Source organism: Ischnura elegans, chromosome 1, assembly GCF_921293095.1.
Source record: "Ischnura elegans chromosome 1, ioIscEleg1.1, whole genome shotgun sequence".
Lineage (NCBI taxonomy): Eukaryota > Metazoa > Arthropoda > Insecta > Odonata > Coenagrionidae > Ischnura > Ischnura elegans.
The window spans coordinates 149,700,453-149,721,328 of record NC_060246.1 but is presented as its reverse complement, the minus strand read 5'-3'; the positions used below and the strand labels follow the sequence as shown (position 1 = coordinate 149,721,328).

The window sequence follows — 20,876 nt, the reverse complement described above, 5'->3', positions numbered from 1 at the left end:
ACGAACGTATATAATGAAGGGAACTGTTGGTAATTGACTCTAATCAAGGTGATTTATTTGGGAGAGAGACTGCCTGCTATAGGCTCCTTTATCAAGAGAAGAAGAAAGCCTTAATTGAAGATATTTTTCAAAAGAAGTTGACTAGACATCATCGAATAGCTTTCAATAAAACTAGTAAGACCTTCTTTCTAATTGTGTTTTTTCGTTTGAGTGCTGTTTAATTCATGTAAACCTTCAGCAACGATATTGCACGAAATATCACCCGAATTCCGTTTGTCTTTTGTCTTTTTTGAATAACATGCGGAATATACGCGATCACGAATGTCACCTGCCAAATATCGAATTTTGGTGTAAAAATTATAAGGTATCCAGAGTGCGGGTTCAACAAATACATTTTGTTATGCTTCTTGATATGTCCTTTTATTTATAGTGGACGTAATAAGTGGAATGTCAACTTAAACGCCAAGAGGAAGTTTCACTCGATAGCCAACGGAGTTCTTGTTTTTTAAACTTTTATTTGCATTTTCTGCGTATTTTCGAAAGAAATTAGATGATTTGAGGAGTTTTATTAACATATTATGAAAATTAAGTCAATTGAAATGAATTCCGTGAAAAAAAAGGTTTTAGTACATATACTCCGCACTTTTGGAACGTAACCCCTACTTAGTATGGAAGTCAATGGTTCGACTTTCGTACATTCGACTTTCGTACAAGTTTTCGGGAACGCATTGTGTACGAAAGTCGGGGACCGCCTGTATATATTGGCCTCATTTGTCATTATCAGAATCATTGGAGTACATATTTACATTGGAGTCTCATAAATATGTAGCACATAAGGAGAAACCAGAATTTTTTTCCATGTTTGCCAATCAGCCTTCTCTTTTTGAATTTTCCTGATTTCCTTATTGGGTGACCACTCTGATAGTCCCGCAAGGAATGATCTGCAATGAATGAATGGTGTACAATCATCTCATCTCACATTTGATAAAGTATGATTTAATGCACTTGTACATTATTTGATCCAATCTTCCAACTTATTGATTATTTAACAGCTGTACCCCTATGTAATATTATAATGATCGAAACATTGAATAGGCAGCATTGATGGGAATTATATATTTTTGTGATATTTCCAAAAATGTTAGTAACATTGATTTTCTTCACTTCATGATGTAATAACAAGAGTCTGTAACTGTAATGAGACTATTATGAAGTTCCTTTATCGTTATGGCTGTGCTGAGGTAGATAAGTTTAATTATGTTTCAATTGTGTATTCAGTACTGTAATTATTTAATTTGCTATTGTATTAAAAAATCTAAAGTGTAGTTTGCTAAATTTTTTATTAGGTTGGATTTATTTTTTGCAGGATGAAGCTACTTCATCTAGGGAACTCATTGATGCCCAGTATAGAATTTGCTCTACAATACTTCATGTAAGCATTTCATGTCGAATAGACTCACCTGTAAAAGGAATATTACAAAATTTCATTCGAATCAGAAAAAAATCCAATCCTGGGACTGTTATCAAAAAGTTGCGTAGGCAGTTGAATCCTGAAGGTAAAATACAATTACTCTAAATTATGTTTCTTCACAATTTATATATTTGATTTTTAAAGAATGGATTTTGGCTCATAAGCATGACTTATCTTATGCTTAGGTTGGTTCTTATATTTTTATTTCATAGCATGTCCAAGATTTCAAATGGATAAGGTTTCAAGTCATACGGAGTGCTATTAACTGTTAGGAGTTTTGAAACCCTGCATGAAAAAATAAAATTTTCATTTCTGTTATAGTTTTTTTGGACTTATATATAGCATCAGAATATTGATACTTACGTTTTTCTGTTTCTAGATTTACAAAGTATTCCCTTACTTCAACTGGAGCGTCATGGTAAATGGATCTTAGAAGAAGGTCTACAGCGTCGTCACACCAGTGAGTTAGTAGAGGCAATGGCCTCTCTTCTTCTTGATCAAGATGAAAAAGCACCGGTTGCATGCAGAGAAAAAGGCATGAGAAAGGGTCTGTTTTTGGATTGGCTTGCTACTTTTGAGCCGGAAATGATTGGCTCATGCCCAAAGCTTCAGGTTTGCTATGTTTTTATATATCACTCAAAATTTGTATCCATATAAAAATAGCCCATTAGTATTAATTAGTTTATATAAATATTTCAATTTGGATTATTGTCAGCTTTCATGCAAGATGAAAAATGTAACCAACAAGGGGATAACATATTTACCTAAAGGTAATTTCTGGGAGTATCTGATTAATGCAGTGACAAAGACTTCAGATTATTTTCATGGTTGGTAATTACATTACTGGCACTGATGTTTCAGATTCTCCAATTTCATATGCTCCCGTCAGCCCCTTAAAGTGTCAAATATGCCTTTGGGGACAGATAGGGTGATATACTCTTAAATAGGAAAATACTTAATATTTTATTTAGCCTTTAATGGGAATATTTTATCGAGTTATCTTTTCATTTATAATCTCTCATTAGCTTACAAAGCCCTTTTTAAGGTATTGCTTTCTTTCTTATCTTCTACTGTACTGACCAGCAGTAGAATATAAGATAGAAACTCGTAGCATTTCTTACCCTTGGTGGAAAAAGTAAAGAGTAGTGTGATGTTATGTTTTCCTGATAATTAATTATGGTCCCAGAAATTCTCTCATAAAAATATTTTAAATTCGTCAAAACTCTCTCTCTCATTTTTACGTTTGGAAATTCATGTAATGAAATTTTTTTTTTTTTTTCCAGCCATGAATGGTGTCATGGTGCCGGAACACTGTTCTGTCACTGGTTAAGAAAGGACATGATAGTCAAATGACATTTTACCAATTTTGGTGTCTCAAAATTTCTATTAAATACATTCTTAACCAAAACAATTTTTTAAATATGTTTATTCTGTATTTGCTGAAATAATTGAAACGCAGAGTAATATTTCACTTGTAAAAAAAGTTAAGGAAAGTGTCTTCCGGCACTGCTAATTTTGCCATGACACCACTGCCAGTCATGTCAGAGAATTAAATAATTCATTTTAGTAAATTTTGTTCCTTTTCTGTAGATGAAACTCCTATTTTCCAAGTCAGATCCTGAGTTTCCAACTTCAGCTCTCATCAAACATGAGTCATTGGAAGAGTCATCTATGGAATCCAATGTAGAGCGAGGGAAACTGATCAAAAAGGGAACAAGATCATTCCGGCCATATCTTCTTACTCTCCTAGCTCACCAGGCGGGTTGGGGCACATTACATCAGTGTGTCTCCTGCTTTTTAGAAAAATGTGATACCAGGTTAGAAAAATATGAAGTTCAGTGATTCTAAATTTTCACCTTGGTCAATATCACTTTTTTTAAATATAAGTTTTGAGTCACTTTGCTTTATCTTGTGATATTATAATAAGACTAACATTAAGGTTGCCTTGTAGTTATGATCCAGGTGCAGTTCTTGACTTTCTATGGGCCCTGATGAGCAACCCTAAGCTATGGCAAGGGCGGGAAAAACTCACCCCGAAGCATTATACATTGGAGGACATTCTGGGCTTGACCAAATCTCAGGTGAGTTTTATTTTTAGCTGGCTTGGTATTTCTAAACTTGGTAAATAATTATTGTGAAAAGTTCTTGTGGATGTAAATGGGAAGAAAACATTTTTCTATACAAATAATTTGAGTGCCTTTTCTTTACATCTTTTTCTACCTTTTGGTGCCTCACAGCTAAATAAGATCAAGTCAGTCCGATAGCCAGAAATTTTTCTCAGAGAAGTTAAGTTTACCACAAGTATAGCAAGTTGGGCTTCCCTTTTAGTTTCTGAGGGCCAAAAATTTAAAAATTCCAATGAAGCATAGACCACTTTCTTGTGGCATTTGCCTCAATTGCAAAATATGAATAAGTACAGTGGAACCTCGTTAAAGCGAGTACGGGCTATTGCGAGGCCCCCGCCATTGCGAGAGATAGCTGAGGCACCGTCAATTGACCCATAATAAGCATGTAAAAAATTCGTTTTTACGAGGCCCTTTTGATGTTGGCCCTCGCCATAGCGACAGTTTCCATCGCCAGAAAACCTTCACCAAGAGTTCCTAATCTCTGTAATTTCTTGCGATCTGTTAGAAATGAAGTTAACATGGAGTGCTCAGTCTCAAATTTATGTAGTAAACTGTCGTTCTATAAATAAGTAGTTCATTTTGGTGAAAATATTGTGGCATTAAGATTCGCAAATGCTCGATCTTCTATTGTTCCTTGGTCGGCAGAAAGCAGTCGGCAGCATACCTGCAAGTCCGTGAATTGCATGAATAGAAAGAATTTGATGGTAGACACCATGGCCAAAAAACACCAAACACGTCTAAGCAAGAAAATAAAAATAATAGAGTAATATGAGAGTGGCGTAATTAATTTATCTCCCTATTTGCTCCTCACAATAAAAAAAACAAAAGCACCCAATGAATGCAGACCATGAAGAGTTAGAAGGAGCTTTGTTCCGGTGGTTTTGCCATCTTCAATCTGTGGGAACTTCTGAGAAAGGGCTATGCCTAAGCCTAAAGCGGAGTATTTCAGGGATAGATTGCAAATCAAAACCTTCGGTAGTTCGGAAGGTCGATTATACTAATTCAAAGCATGAAAGCGTTATTTCCCATCATAATTGCTGGTGATGCCTGCGGTGTAAACCCGAAGTCGTGGAAGAAAACTCTCAGATCCTAAGTATCTTAAGAAGTATTCCCCGCGTGACATAAAATAGACGAAAGGAAAATCTTTTACAACCTACTCCCCGACAAAACCCTTGCAGTACGAGGTATTTCTTGCAACGACGCTTCCGAGGTAGGTAGTGCGACTTAGCGATGATTTAGGATGTACTATACAATGATACTCAGTGTGAATTGTCCGGATGGACGTATTTATTCTCTGTTGCGGTTACAAGTAGTAGTCACGATCACAATGTACTATTCACAAGGGTGAACTATTCGCATCAGTGGTCGGAGTTGTACTGGCACGCTGGCGCTCTCTTCCGTCACTCGAGCGGCCGAGCATCCCCTGGTGGCCGCTGGAATAACTCACAGAGCAACTGACTCTCGTTTGACAACATGTCGTATGCATTCGGCGCCGCCACAGAGGACATATGTGAAAAGCTGATGCTGTGCTTTTAGTTTACTTAATTTAAAAAAATCTGCATTCCTTTTTCATGTGTCTCAGTCATTATTGAAAATTTTAAATCAATAAATTCATACTCGTAAGTTTTTTTGGCCTTAGGGCCCATCAGATGCGTATGCCTTTCCGTTCTTTGTCGCTAATGGTGTGTGTGTTACCCATATGAGTTATATTCGTCGCTGTTTCTTGAATCTTGCTTTTGTTTTACTTAAGTGACATCGGCATAACATCTGCATTATATCTTTTCGTGAAATAATATCGCGTGGATATCTTTTCTTATAATACCAATTTTAATTCAAATCATTTTTACTGCAGTGACATGGTAAACACAGTGTATTATTTCAAATACGTCGCAAGCGTAACACTCAAAAAGGAACTTTTTTAGCAACGGCAATTTTAATCACACCATTTTGCAGGCTTAGCAAAATTTTTACCGTAGATAATGGAGATATTACATTATATGATAGACAAAGTCTTCTGAGGCAGGATCAACCTTCCACCGTTTTCGTCTGTAGAAACAAATGGGATAAGTTATTTCACTTAACTGCCGCTTAACGTACATGAACAATAAACATACACCAATGGAAGCATTCGAGGCATTAAGTAACCGTGATACAGTTTTATCAGTTATTTTTTTGAATTTTGTAGTGGAAAATACGAAAATATTAGAATAATCACGTAAATGCGCTATTTAAGTACATAGAAAAATGTCTACGTCGGTTATGCATTGGCATAATGATTGACAAAGCAATGCTTTGCATGATTTTTATTTAGTACGGCGGTTATGAATTTTTTGAATGGTTGGTTGTTGTTTAAGTAAGGAAATTTAGTGATGCAAAAAAACATCGCCTTTCGTCTGGATTTATGCTTACGTTTATCGGATATAAATTTATGTCGCCACACCACTCCTATTTCTGTGTAACTGTTTGCAATAGATAGATTGGCTATTATTTGTTCCACCTCCGGTAAAGCGACAATTCACTATAGCGAGTGTTTATTTGAGCACCGTGGGGTCTCGTTTTATCGAGGTTACACTAGAAATAATTAAAAGATTATCAACTTATAATTTTAATACATGGTGATTTTATTGGTCAAACTTTAATTAGCATCGTGGGCATTCAGTGATACTCAATATATTTTGGATGCCTGAAGGAAATTAGGAAGGGTGCTGAAGCCAAAGCAGCATCTTTCTAGTTTTGTGCCTGTATGACCTAGGTTATTGACCTTCAAATGTCAGTTTTTCTTTGTTGTGTTGTCAATTGTTTATTTTCTCAGTTCTATGGTTCTCCTTATCACTGGGCCTTGAGCATAAAATTTGAATCAGAACTGGTGCTTACTGAAATAATTCGCTCACACACTAGTTAAAAAACATTTCTTGAGAATATTTGCATTGTAAAGATTAAGTAGAGTGATATTAAGGAACCAACCACTCATGAGGTAACATGATTTATTATTTTGCGTAGTTTACATAATATCTTAGTGAGAATTATTTATGTTTTTTTGAAATTCAATCAATAAAAATGAAATGATTAAGAATTGAAATAGAATTGGGATGTATAACCAATGCCAGGAGACTAACCTTAAATGAAACCAACAAAAAAATGGAACTGACTAATCCTTAGTATTTTTTTTAACCCTCTACAGCTATTTGTGTTGGTTGAGTACATTGTTGAAGAAGCAGCAAATGTCGGATCTAAAGGAAGCACCAGGAGTAGTAAGCCTGAGGATGGTGGAAATCAGACTGGGGACACCCTGTTCTCGCAACTTGGAGAGGAGGAGGAGAGCATTGAGGTTGTGACATGCAGAAGAATGCCTCTTCTACTGCAGTGTGCTTGTGAGGACCCTGCAAAATTAGGTGCTGTTGCATCTCATCTTGCATCCCTGGCTGTTGCTGTAGAGATTAAAACTATGTCATCTGAGGCAATTTCAGGTATTGTGAAAAATTTGCTTCATGATATTTGTATATATTTTTAATATGAGTTATTATGAAGTTGCTATTAGTTTTTTATGCGTTTTATTTATTTTTAATGATTACTTTTTTTAGCTATTAAATTCTATCTAATTAAGGCTGTACACTCACGTTAAAACGAACAACGTTATTATGAAGTCATTGGTCTCGATGAAAAGGCCAATCCAATCTATTGTAAACAAAACTTTACTACAAAGTTTTCATTATTACAAAATTACAAACGTCAGTCTCGGTCGCGGTGGTTATAAAATGAACTTTTTTGCCAAGTTCCATGAATAAGCGATGGCATTTAGGAGGATATACCCTTTGCAATGTCATAATCATTGCCCTGTGTTTAAATTCTCCTCGTGCTCTTTGCCCAAATACATCAACTAAGGTTCTGTCTTCAGGAGTATATCCTTCAGTATCCATGCAATATCATATACATAATAAGCTTCATTCCCGTGGAATCATGGTGACTTACTCATTACCGATTGTAACATTGGCTCTTTAAGTCCTCCTCTGATGAGCATTCAAAAAATTCAAGCGTGCCCAAAATTTCAAATTTGGTGCCTATGGAGTTGGTTGTTGCTACGTGGTATGGCATAGAGGAACTCACACTTCGGGCATAGTCTGACCAAAGTATCAATGAATCTGCTGTGAAGTCAGGAACTGTTCAGCATTTTGCTCGTTCCTCCTTCCTGCGAACAGAGATTTTTTTGGCTCCAGTTGCATCACACGTGCAGCTATATCAGTTCGTTACAATTGTTAGTTAATGCAAAATTGTAATTCAGTGTTGCATTTTGCAGGAAAACCACACTTTTTGATGCCTTACATAGGTTTAATAACTTACGAACAAGATCTCGGAATGCATCTTGTTTGTATATCGAGGATTGCCTGTATTTTTTCATAATTTAATCATGTATATCAAACACATGACTCTGAATCTATTTCACGGTGCGACTGTAAGTACGGGAGATTGAAGAGTTAAGGTGTTTTAGCTAGGTATGTTTTTTTGCGAAGATTCTTAAAAGAAACGTTCTTAAGAAGTTTGTTATTACAAACCTTCAGTGTCTCAATCCTGTGAACTTCGTAATAACAAGAGTGTTATCAAATCAGAAATGGTGTTACATTAAAAAGGAGATGATGTCTGTAATTGAGAGAAATGGACTTATTTCAAAGCTAACATGGACTTTTATGAATTGTGATTAAATTGTCTAGTGTTCATTATAAGTTTTAATTTTGTGTGCTCCAATTATTTTGTAGCCAAGATATATGTATACAGTTTACTTTTTTCTACAAATAGACCACCAGAAGGACGTTGCACGTGCGGCTCAGATACTTCTAGTCCAACTGTATCTTCACATGCCGAGTGTACTGAAGAGAGTTGGAGGCATCTGGTGCGGTATTGGGGATGAGAACGTCATAAGTGGCAATAGGGACTGTGGCCTTATCGATGGAACTAGAATATCTGGTATGTTTAATCATGTTCAGTGGGAATGATTGTTTGAAAAACAAAATTAAGTAAAACGTTAGTATTTTTGTTTAATTTTTTACTTGGAGTTTCATATACTTTTAATAATGAAATATGATTTTTATTTACGAAGTACATAAATGGCTAGCTTTTATGATTTGCTTCTTTTTCAACAGTTTTCCTCTTTTCTAGAATGATTACATTTATTGTTAGTCGTACTCAGACTTGAGGGACCAAAATGAAAACACTTTTTTATACTGGAATGATATAGCAGGTCTTTACTATGTTATTTGATGATTATTGTATGGTGCAATGCTTCTCTGGTCATGATATAAACTTCCGCAGGGTAGCCTGAAGAATATTCACTGCCTGCTGGGTGAAAGCTTTATTCCTGTGTTGCTGAATAACAGTGATTACTATTTAAAAAATATTACTAGTCATAGTCATGCCAAAAATTTAAAAAAATACCTTACCTTTCAACATTGTATCATGCGTAATGAGAGTGATGTAGTAAAAAAAATTGCATCACAAATATCAACTTTATCACTTAGCCAAACTTCAGTGTGTTTTAGATTTGTGAAATAACAGTCGAGAATCCTCTAAAAACAAAAGGAACCCATATGAGTGTAAAATGACAGTTAAAAGCATGTATCCAAATCTTATCAATGTTAGTCGGATATCATGTGCGTACATATTTCAGTGATTGATTCTCAGAGTCATGGCCGATTATTTTTCTGTAACTCATATGTTTACTTTAAGAGCATTGAGTGATTTTCTTCTTTCTGTTATAGTATGCTGGGGTTTTTACTTCATGGAATAGTACTTCATATTATTTTTCAACAGATTGGAGTAGCAGCATCCTTGATGGAGTGTCTCACACATTGCTGACTGCTCTTGGAGCTACAAATTCTGCTAAAGACTGGAGTAGGCGAGCTCAAGAATATGAATTATCTGCCAGAAAAATGGCCTCTGTTCATCCCCTTCTTGTTCTTAGGTAATTAAACGTTTTTCTTTGGGTGAACCTTAGGATACATTGTGGATATTAAAATACAATTGGGATGTATAACAGTGCTTATGAATTAGCTTTGAGATAAGTACATTTTGTCCTTCATTCACATGTTATTCAGTAAATAGTGTAGCCAAAATGAAACATTTGGCAAACCACTTCTTTAATTCAATTTAGATCCTCTGCTTTGGGTAATGGATGCTACAATAGCCTACCATTCTTGGAAAGAGTTGTTAGGTGATACATTGAAAGTTCATTTAATTTTTAGAGATGAGCTATCTTTAATACATGTCTATGACTTAATTTTATTCATATCCAGCCGTTGAGTTGGTATTTGATGTTTTCGTGTGGTACAGGTTTAATTATCGTCTAAGTGCTTGATCCATTCTGAAAACATTAATTTCTACCTAAATTTATCTAAAATCATTCATGATATGTATCTTAAAGGATATTTTATCCTCCATTGTATGGTTCTCTGTTCACTGTGACAGTGGCTGTTAATCTCTACCTTTATAGTTGGTAAGGGGAACCTTATCGATTTTAAGATTTCACTTAGTGAGGTTATGCCTTCTCCTCTCAATTCATATACATGACTGCAAGTTATTAATGGCTTTGATGAATTTTGATAACCCTTTATTTTCCTTTGAAAATGTCTTTATAATTTGTGTAACATTTAAAGTTTTCACTTTTTTATTTACTCTAATATGTTATCTCCAATAGGCAGCTTCCTATGCTAGGGTCATCCCTCCAAGGAAGAGTTCATTTTGATTGGGGAGTTTTTCGTTCTCGAAATCATCTGACTCTATTTCAGCAAGTATTAGGACTTCTTGAGCTTTTACAGCCTCGAATATTTGCTTCTGAATATTCATCTGGCTTGGAATATACTTTGGATGCCTTCTTCGCTCTTTTTGCTGTGAGTACACATTTTTTTATTTTTAACATTTTGGTTGATAGGTTTCATGTTACTTTCTTTTAAATATAGTAGAAGTTCAATTTTATGAAGTTGAAGGACTGCAAAATATAAAATTTGCAAATCGGTGTGATTGTGAACTTGAGGTTACCCTTCACATGAAGGCAACCTCCATTCAACAGCTTCAACCTCATATTAATAATATTTGCTACATCAGGATGGTGGGGGTTGAAATATGAAAACATTGTTGATTAATCTATTAAATACAAATATATATATCTATACAGTTACAGACAGCGTATTGACTTTAGCTTTGTTAATGACTCAGTCAAAAATTCTGTTTCCATAATTAAAGATGATAGTATCTTCTGAAAAAAATTGCTATTGGTGAAAGTGAAATAAAATCTTTGCTATTAGCGGGATTTAGCTTTCTTCACGGAACCCTTTTGTTTACAAGCGATGTGGGCGTTTCCCTTTCCTACCTGGCAACCGTGCCCCCTATCCCTACTAGACTCTTCTGCCTGTCATCGGACAACTCTCGGACTGTAGGTTTATCAACTAACGAACAAGGTCTCGGAATGCGGCTAGTTTTTATATTGGGGACTTGCTGTATTAGGGAAGATATGAACCCTCAATTGCGTTATGCCAAATTCTTCTATTGAGAAACTGAAACGAATTTTCTCGTTTTTATATATTTGCACGTAATTTAATTGTGTATATTATACACAGCTTTTTTTTTCAACGATTCCTAAAAAAACTTTCATGCAAACTTTGTTATTACGAACCACCGGGTTTTCAGTCCCGTGAACTTTATAATATCGAAAGTCTATTGTATATGTATATTTTTTTAATCCTTAACTATTGTATTCTTTAAATTCAAATTAGCACCATGGACTCATGAAGGATGTGGTGACTCTCTTGGTTCGAGTGGTGACTCTTATCCAAGGATTTATTTCATATGATGCTCAGAGGGCTTTGAAGTATCTCCAGAAACATGCAAATGTATTGAAGTAAGTACTATTGAATACTTTATGAATAGTTAATCTTAAAGAAAGTATCAACAATATCTATTGCTTGGTAAAGTATTCTTTAGTTTTTTTATTTGATGACCATTTACCAGTTACCCTGCCTTTGTGCCCTGGTCAAGGAGTCTATTGAGTAAATTTTGGTAGTTTTCATTTCCACAAATAGCTCTACCAATTTCAAAAGTATTCTTTCCTCATAAGTCCTTAAGTGCTCAATCTCTCGGTGCTTTTTCTCATCCTTCACATCCAGTTTATTCACCTACCAACCCTCATCTTGGTTGCCAAAAAATGTAATGATTTGTATTCTTCAAAATAGGTTTAGGATAAGTCAAGAAATTGCATCACCATAAGTCAACAATCCTAAGATTGGTTTGGTGCTGCTTTCCATTCCTCTCTCCTCTCCACTAGCTTTTTTGTAGTGAATATTCACTATGAAAGCACCATGGTAAGGCAAGAAATTGCATCATTGTAAAATTTATTAAAATATGAAAACACTGACAATATAATAAAAACTTTTTAAGTATTTAACAATCAATGTTGACGATGGGAGGAAAACAGTGAGTCAGGCGATAATGGACAGCTAAACTATAATGGACCTATTGTTGTTGACAGTGAGGGACAGAGAATGGGGAGATGGATGTGAAAATTGTGGCGTGTGGGTGTGCACGTCGTCGCTCCTGTTGCATTTGCATTTCGGGATAACTTTTAAAAGTGTTTTAAAATGGTAGTAATAAGATATTTGTGAATTTTATGGGGAAAATAAAGCATTACATATAATTTTAATATTTTTATGGTGTAATCAATCTTCTCCATTTTATCTCTAGTGATCTTCAGCTGAATCATCCTAATTTGCCAAGCTTGCGAGCTTTACTTTCTGGCATTTCACTCCCTAAAATGGATGGAGGCGAAGGTGGGAGAGGAGGAGAAATGCTTCTTACGGCTATAGCTCCTATGCAGTCAACTGTGGAGCCTAGTCTTCCTCACTGGAGTCAAGCCCAGTTAGCACCATTACTTTCAAAGCTGGAGAAAACAAATGGCGAAGGTTTGTGTTTGATTAGCGATTGATGTGAATGCTTTGAATAATACTCAAGTAATTTCTATCCCTGAATTATTAATGATTTATTTCCTGTTTACAAAGATTTTATTAATGGCTAAATATAATTCAAATTGTACCCTTAGTGGGAGTAAAATGCTTCTTTTTAATTTACTCTTTGTCTTTTAACCTGTTATAGATGTGCTTGCTGCTTTACAAGAATTGGAGCATGCATCTCTTCGCCGTCCCTCAATTCTCGATCCTTTCATGGAATCTGTTTGCCAGTTAGTACTCAACCTTTCTAGTTCTATTCGTACTCTTGCCTTAACTCTACTGCTGCGTCACCTTCGCCATTCGCCACCAAAATCAGCGTCACCATCTCCTGTACTTGCTTCATTTGTACGCTGCCTTGACCATTCCAACCCTCCAGATGTTCTTCTGTCAGCATTGGACAGGCTACCAGAAGTGGTGGTTTGTGCTCAAGGTAAGGACTATATACACGAGGATGTGAATTATCTTTTTTGTGTGTTTTTAAGCAAAATGACTGGTTGTTGTTCTCTTTCATTATCTCAATGATGCTTTCACCGTAAAAGTTGGAAAAGTTTGGTTGGATATCAATGTTCCATATACAGTGGAACTTGGTTAGTACGTTTCTGAAGGGACCACGAAAAATGAACGTACTAACCAGGAAAACGTACTAACGAGGAAAGTAAATAATAGCAGTCGGGGTTATTGCAATCAGTGAAAAAGTCGTCATAATTACAATTACTATCGGTAGTTCTCATAGGATCGCCTTCCTGAACTCTTTTCATATTTAAAATCAAGGAAATGGGTGCTACCATGAAAAACAATACCACGTGAATAAAAATAGCAATTTTTCATGGACATCCCGGAGACGATTTCATGATTACGGCGTCTATCTCCCGTGATTAATCCTATATATATTTACGGAACGAGGACGAGTGAAGCTCAGACAAGTCATTTTTATTTCTCACAGCGTACTCGGAGAATATAACAACGACCCGGAGTAAGTCGACTGGTTTTTTAAACATGATAAAAATTGGGCAAAATTATATTGACTTTCAAATTACGGCAACAGCCGTAGACATTCGCTTCTGGAATGATACCATTTCGATTGTAAAATCGATCGATATATCGACTGATGACACGCAAGATTATTAGATTACGACGTAATTACAAGAAAATTTTATATTAAACATTTGAAATTTACTTTCAAAATTTGTCTAATGTCGTCTGCTTTCGTTCCGAGATCAAGTATTTTTAAGCTAAGCTTCGCGTGGAGATCCAGAGGATCGTCTGCTCCCGCAACAGTAGTCAAGTAAATACGCACGACGTCAAGTTTATGGAGCAGTACTGCTTTAGATAATGTGGGAATTGTCTAATACCGTTAAGACTCATTTCTTCATCATGATAACTCGTGCAATAGCAACAATTGCCCACTCACGAACTTTATGCGCAGCAGTGGGCACTCCCAAGCGCTCCAAAGGCAACAGAAGGTGAGGAGCTCGGGGTGGGGAAAATTGGGGCTTCTTATTGGCTGTCGTTTTTCATAGTCAGAAATTCCCGAAAAATATCCGCATTTTATTATTCAGCACGTCACAAGAATTCAGAAATGCATTTGGATAAATTACGGTAGAAGAAAGAGATGTGGAATGAATGGAAGAATGTAAATGGCTAATAATAGTAAATTAAATCATGAATTCAGACGTTTGCGACCCTTAAGAAGACACTAGAGAACGAATTGCGGGTTGCGTCACGGCAAGCAATTGAGCGTACTAACCAGGAAAGCGCAATTTTTTCAAACGTACTAACCAAATTCTTTTACCTGTATTTTGTTCGGATGGTACCGGGACCGAGGGAAATCGCCGTACTAAGGAGGAAAACGTACTAAGGAGGAACGTACTAACCAAGTTCCACTGTATTTTGTTGTGTGTGGCATTAGGGTGGCATTGTAAATTTTTTATTTCCCTTCTGGACATCCCCTCATTTCGTAACATAGTGAGGAAAAAATTTGTGAAATATTATCATAATGGGTCTTTCCCTTGGCCTTCAACCTTGTTTCGGTGGAAAGGCTTGCATGTTCCAATAACCCCTAGAGCTGCACTGGCAGGACTAATTCTCAATTACTCCTGGTTGGGCCACCCATGCCACATAGGTCAAAGGGTAGGGGGCAGAGGAAAGTTCGTGCACATGACTGTCTTGTAAAAAACTTTTGGAATGGAATAGAGGAACCCCTATAACTCCCTGTAAACATGGAGTATAATCAAATTAGCCTAGGAAACTCATTGAATGGGAACAGTCTGTTTAGAGCAGGTTTTGTTCAAGGCAGCAAGGTTGGCAATGTCCTCAAGATCATGAACATATGAAACCCTTACGTAGACATCAGCAGCAGCATCTGAGAAAGAAGAAGGGAAGACCAAGAAGATGGAGGAGAAGAAGGCAGCAATCAATGCAGGATAATGGGATGTTCGGACAGTGATGAGGGAGGGTAAGCTAGAAAATATATCTTTTTTGGTGGGGAGGGAAGTCAATGAGGGATAGCTATCGTATTAAATGGAAACGCAGTAATATGATTATAAGTATAGATCAGGTAAGCAATAGGTTTTGGTGATACAAATTCAGGTATGACCCACCAACCTTGTGTTGGTTCAAGTTAGCGTGGCTGCTAGTAATCATGAGAGTAAGAGATAGTTGTGATGTGTAAAAAACTTGAGGAAATTATCATGGAAAACCCTGTTGAGAAAAATGTAATGGTACCGGAACGCCTCAGTTGGAGAAGGTAAGAATGGAAACAAAATGGAAGAATTAGAAATCAGGAATAGGGAAATAACAAGGGAAAGGAAGCAGCAGAATATTTGATGAAGAGATAAGTTATTCATCTCAAACACTTGGTTCAATCATCATGAAAGACGAAGGTATATATGGGAGTCCAGGGCATATGGGAGATATCAGATAGACTACATAATGATAAGACAGAGGTTTAGGAATAGTGTGAAAAACTTGCGCAGCTATACCGTTATTGAAAGTGGTGGGGAGGAAAGTCAGCGCGAGGTAACTTGAGTATTAAACGGAAAGATGGGTAAGCACAAGGTAGGTATAGACCAGGTAAGCGATAGGATTCTGGTGGTAAAAATTGAGGTGCGACCCACCAACCTTGTGGTAGTTCAAGTTTTCATAACCATTAGTAATCGTGGGAGGAAGAAGTAGATGTGCAGGAACAGCTTGAGGAAATAATTAGAGAAATCCCAGGTAGAAAAATCTAGGAATGCGGAATGAGAGGGGAGAGAAAGCAGCAGAATTTTCCAGGAGAAACAAATTACAGTGCAACCTCGATAAAACGACACCCCACGGTGCACCAATAAACACTCGCTATAGGGAGTTGTCGCTTTACCGGAGGTGGTGCAAATAATAGCCAATATACCTCATATTACTCCTTTATTTTTATTTTATCGCTTAGACGTGTTTGGTGTTTTTTTGGCCATGGTGTGTTCCATCAAATGCTTCCTATTCACGCAACTCACGGACGTGCGGGTATGCTGCCGTCTGCTTTCTGCCGCCCAAGGAACTAAAGAAGATCAAGCATTCGCAAATGCTAATGCCACAATATTTTCACCAAAATTAACTACTTATTTATCGAACGACAGTTTACCACATAAATTTGAGACTGAGCACTCCATTAACTTCATTTCTAACAGATCGCTAGCAATTACAGAGATTAAGGAGTCTTGGTGTAAGTTTTTCCGGCGGTGAAACCCTCGCTATGGCGAGAGCCAACACCAAAAGGGCCTCGTAAAAACGAAATTTTTAACATGCTTATAATAGGATCAATTGACGGTGCATCGGCTATCTCTCGTAATAGCGGGGGTATCGCTATAGCCCGTACTCGCTTTAACGAGGTTCCACTGTATTCATCACAAACACGAGGTTCAGCCATCATAAAGGGCGTAGGTACACATGGAAAAGTTCAGGAGATATCTTATACACTACAAGGGTTGCACCAAAAGTAAGGTTCCCAGTGAGCTACTATGTTGAAGGAAGGTGCTAGGCTAATTCCCACAACATTGCTGTGTGCAGTGGCTCCCCTACTGTCGAGTCAGCCCGTCCACGATTTATTATGTTGTTTAGTATTGGCTTCGTGTTCATCGACAATGGAAGTGTTGGTCCCCGTTCCTGCCAAGTGTGAGGTTCGAGCAGTAATCCGATTTCTCCGTGCAAGGAAGTTACCGCCCCTGGAGATTCATCGGCAGCTGATTGAAGTTTATGGTGAAAAGTCCATACATCACGTCCGCCAATGGTGCAGGGCTTTTACTGAGGGTCGCACAGAAGTTCATTATGAAGAACGGAGTGGAAGACTGCCGGTTTTAGAAAGTCCAGAAGATCAGCAATGGGCTGCTCATAGATTGGAGTGTCACTGTCCGTGTACTTGTGGAATGGATTCCTGAAGTTTCCCACGGCACAATTGAAAGAAATTCAACAGAATTCTTGGGTTATTGCAGGATGTGTGCTTGCTGGGTCCTTGGGATGCTGACTGACGAACACATGGAGCAATCCCTTGACAGTGCTCACAAATTTCTTCAACAATGTTTGGGGGGGTGGGAGGGGAGATCAAGAAGTTGTTGGACTCCATTGTTATGGGAGATGAAGCGTGGGTGTTTCATTATATCCCCAAAATAAAACTATTAGGTGGAAAATGCTTCAAGAGCAACGATGAAGTCCGAGCAGAGGTCACACGCTTCCTCAACGGATTGGCGGGAGACTTCTCCAACTTAGGGATAGAAAAGCTGGAGCTCTGTCTTTAAAAGTGTGTAAAAAAATGGAGACTACGTTGAAAAATAGGCAAAAGTGTAAGCTTTTCAACGATGCAAAAATTAATAACAGTTAACAAAGTTGTGTAATTATAAAAAATATGGGAACCTTACTTTTGGTACAACCCTCGTATGTCATGGTAAGACAGAGGTCTAGGAATAGTGGGAAAAAGTCTTGCAGCTTCCCTGAGGTGGATGTAGATTCAGACCATAACCTAGTGCTCATGAAAAGCAACATAAGATTAAAAAAACTGTGGAAAATGAGAAAGGTGAGGAAATAGAACGTAGAAGCCCTGAAGAGGACTATGAGGAGAGAATACCTGGAACTGGTGGAGAATAGTATCTGGAGGAGATTCGGAAACCTAACCTCACATGCAGCAAAAGCTCTGAACGCATGGCAGGGAGGATGTAAAGGTACGTTCACAGATGCTGCCATGCAAATGTTCCAGGTATGTACATTCACAGCAGCGAAAGGGCTAAAATCTTCAGGCCCACTTTCACTACATGCGATATTAAGCTAATAGTCCTATTATCTATGTATTCTACTGCTTTCTTCATCTGTGGTAGCAGAAATAGAACAGTTTTCACAAGATCCTCTGACCAAGACCCTTCCTCATAGATCCTGTGCACTAGTTCAAAAAACCTTCTCTTATCATGGGACATCTCTCATATCGAAGTCCACCCTCATTGCTTGCCTAGCCTTCATATCACAAAGGGCTCTCTAGATTTCAGTGTCTATGATGCAAGGCTGAAGATTATCCTCCTCTACAGCATTTTCCTCTACCAAGTTCAATCTCTCAGGCCTGTTCCTGCTGTCATATAGATCCTCCACATACTCCTATCTAATCTGAACCTTGGGTGGTTCATTTAGCATCCTTTCATCTTTACCCTTAATTTTTGGCATGGCTGTATTTCTTTTGCGGCCTGATAGTGACTCTACCTTGGTGTACAAAATGCCTACATCTCCCTCCTTCTGAAACCTTTCCCAAACCTCACACTGTCTTCTTCACCAAGCCTCCCTTGGTTTCTCACCACAATTAATTGTTTATTTGGGTATTCATTCTATTGCCACTCAGTGCCCTCATTCTTCCACTTCCTTCTCTCCATTTATTTTATCATTGTCTCTGTTATTCATGACTTCTTTATCCTTCTACTGTCAATGTATCCAGTGGACTTCTTGGCTGCTTTGACTTTTCCAATTTAAATCTTATTCCACCCTCCCTTAACAGCCTGTATATCTCCAATCTCCTCCAGATACTATTCTCCACTAGTTCCAGGCAGTGGTGCAGCTAGAGGGGGTTTGGGGGATAAAACCCCCACCCCAGAGCTCAGAGAAAATTTTAAGTTTAATTCATTTCACTTAATTTGATTCATATTACTAATAGAATAGTGTAAGGATGAATAAAATACCCCTCAGAAAGCCGTAAAACTCACTATTTATCTTTAAAATCCCACAATTTATTAATCTCGAACCTACTGCTTATCCTGGTGGGTATTCCACCCCCCCTCTCATAGTCCTCTTCAGAGCTTCTACATTATATTTCCTCACCTTTTTGATTTTCCTCATTTTTAATGTTACGTTGCTTTTCATGAGCACAAGGTTATGGTCTGAATCCGCATCCACCTAAGGGAAGCTGCATGAGTTTTTCACACTATTCATAGACCTCTGTCTAACCATAATGTAGTGTATCTGATATCTCCCCATATTCTCTGGACTTTTCCATGTGTACCTTTGCCCTTTATGATGATTGAACCACGTGTTTGTGATGAATAATTTGTTTCTCCTGCAAAATTCTGATGTTTTCTCTCCCCTGTCATTCCGCATTCCTTGTCCATTATCTCATATTTCGTGTGCCTCCTTTCCCTCCCCGACTGAGGCATTCCAGTCCCCCATCACTGCTAGAGTTTTCTTACCTGGGGTTTCTCTAATTATTTCGTCGAGCTGTTCATACACCTCATTTACTTCTGCCTCATCATACACCTCATCCCTATGATTACTAGTGGGTATGTAAACTTGAACCACCGCAAGGTTGGTGGGTCGCACCTCTATTTGTACCACCAGAATTCTATCGTTTACCTGGTCTACACCTACCATTTACCATACATCTTCCTGTTTAGTACTGAAGCTACCCCTCGCTGACTTTCCTCCCCACCACTATATATAACCCTGTAGCCATCACTCCAATAGTCCCCACCATCTTTCCACCTCACTTCGCATAATCCTAAGATATCTATCCTCCCTTTTGATATTTTTTTTTAACTTCCCCACCATCATCATTGTCCTCACATTCCACGTCCCTACATTTATAGCAGACTTCTTCTTCTCCATCTTCTTTTCTGCTGCTGCTGGTAGTGATAAGTCTCTGCAAAGATCTCACATGTTTATGACGCCGAGGACCTTGCCGACCTCGCTGCCATGAACGACACCCGCCCTTTGTGGACGGGTCTCGTTAAAGAGTTTCTGAGTCTCATTTGGATGTACTCCATGTTTTCAAGGGAGAGATAGTTGATAGGGTTTCCCACTTTCATTTCAACAGTGTTTTTTACGTGACACCATCACGTAGACTACCTTTCGTCTAGCTCCTACTCTTCGACCTATCTGACATGGGTGGCCCTACTGGGAATAATTTAGATTTAATCCCGCCAATGCAGCTCTCGGGGTCATAGGAACGTGCAAGCCTTTCCACCACGACAAGGTTGTAGGCCAAAGGAAAGGTGAACTTGATTAATTGAAGTGATTTACGAAGCTTGAATCAACTGCATGTTAGGTGTTGCCTAACTACATGCACATGTAGGTACACCAGTTTGATTCATCGTTGATCATGAATTTTTGAAATGTTTTAACAGTAAGATGAGTTTTCCATGAAACATCAAGGGGGAAATATAAAAAGTTCATGCAAGTAAAAAAAATACGTTTTATTATATACACTCGTTAAGTTTTTAGATAGTTAATTAGCTATTAAAATTAAGAAATGTTAATTTCATAAGTTACAATGTGTGCAAGAGCTTCTGAAAGACAGTGATTGTATTGAGAGGGTGGTATATAATCTCTCAATCTGGGGCAATATCATGGAAACCTTGTGGTAGAATTCGATAATATGTACATTTGTTACAGCTCATTAGATATTTAATAAGTCAATTTGTATGATTACAAAGCAATTGTGTGTTGCTATTGCCCTATCTATTTTTAAAATGGACAAATATGTCAAAATTTTATAGCTGTAAGTGGGATGCTGCAGGGATATTACAATAACAATAGCACACAAAACTCATTAATGGATTTTTCAATTTTTCATGATGATCTAAACACATTATCTTTTCAATTTGTTTCAGAACATGCTGTCATACTTCTACAGAAGGCGTTCAACTTGGGAATGTACTCCTATATCAACACAGCTCCCCATATAAGCAAAGCCATTGCAATGTTGAATGTTCAGTCTGGTTACTGATGCATATATTTTCTGTATGTACAATTTTGTAAAATAAACTTTATTGAAATTAAATGCGTAATAATGTCCAG

At 37.5% G+C, this 20,876-nt stretch overlaps 1 protein-coding gene across 1 annotated transcript in view; it reads left to right on the top strand.

Annotated features, from left to right (window-relative positions):
* Window positions 1-20,859, top strand: part of LOC124172181 (integrator complex subunit 1) — a 60,549-nt gene extending 39,690 nt beyond the window's left edge. The window contains exons 24-35 of the mRNA XM_046551599.1: window positions 1,367-1,556; window positions 1,851-2,083; window positions 3,062-3,288; window positions 3,423-3,552; window positions 6,779-7,064; window positions 8,389-8,556; window positions 9,400-9,550; window positions 10,283-10,475; window positions 11,358-11,482; window positions 12,322-12,539; window positions 12,730-13,014; window positions 20,690-20,859. Of these exons, the coding sequence (XP_046407555.1) occupies window positions 1,367-1,556; window positions 1,851-2,083; window positions 3,062-3,288; window positions 3,423-3,552; window positions 6,779-7,064; window positions 8,389-8,556; window positions 9,400-9,550; window positions 10,283-10,475; window positions 11,358-11,482; window positions 12,322-12,539; window positions 12,730-13,014; window positions 20,690-20,805 (2,322 nt within the window). The 3' untranslated portion in view covers window positions 20,806-20,859. The remainder of the gene's footprint in view (window positions 1-1,366; window positions 1,557-1,850; window positions 2,084-3,061; window positions 3,289-3,422; window positions 3,553-6,778; window positions 7,065-8,388; window positions 8,557-9,399; window positions 9,551-10,282; window positions 10,476-11,357; window positions 11,483-12,321; window positions 12,540-12,729; window positions 13,015-20,689) is intronic.
* Window positions 20,860-20,876: the final 17 nt, after the last annotated feature.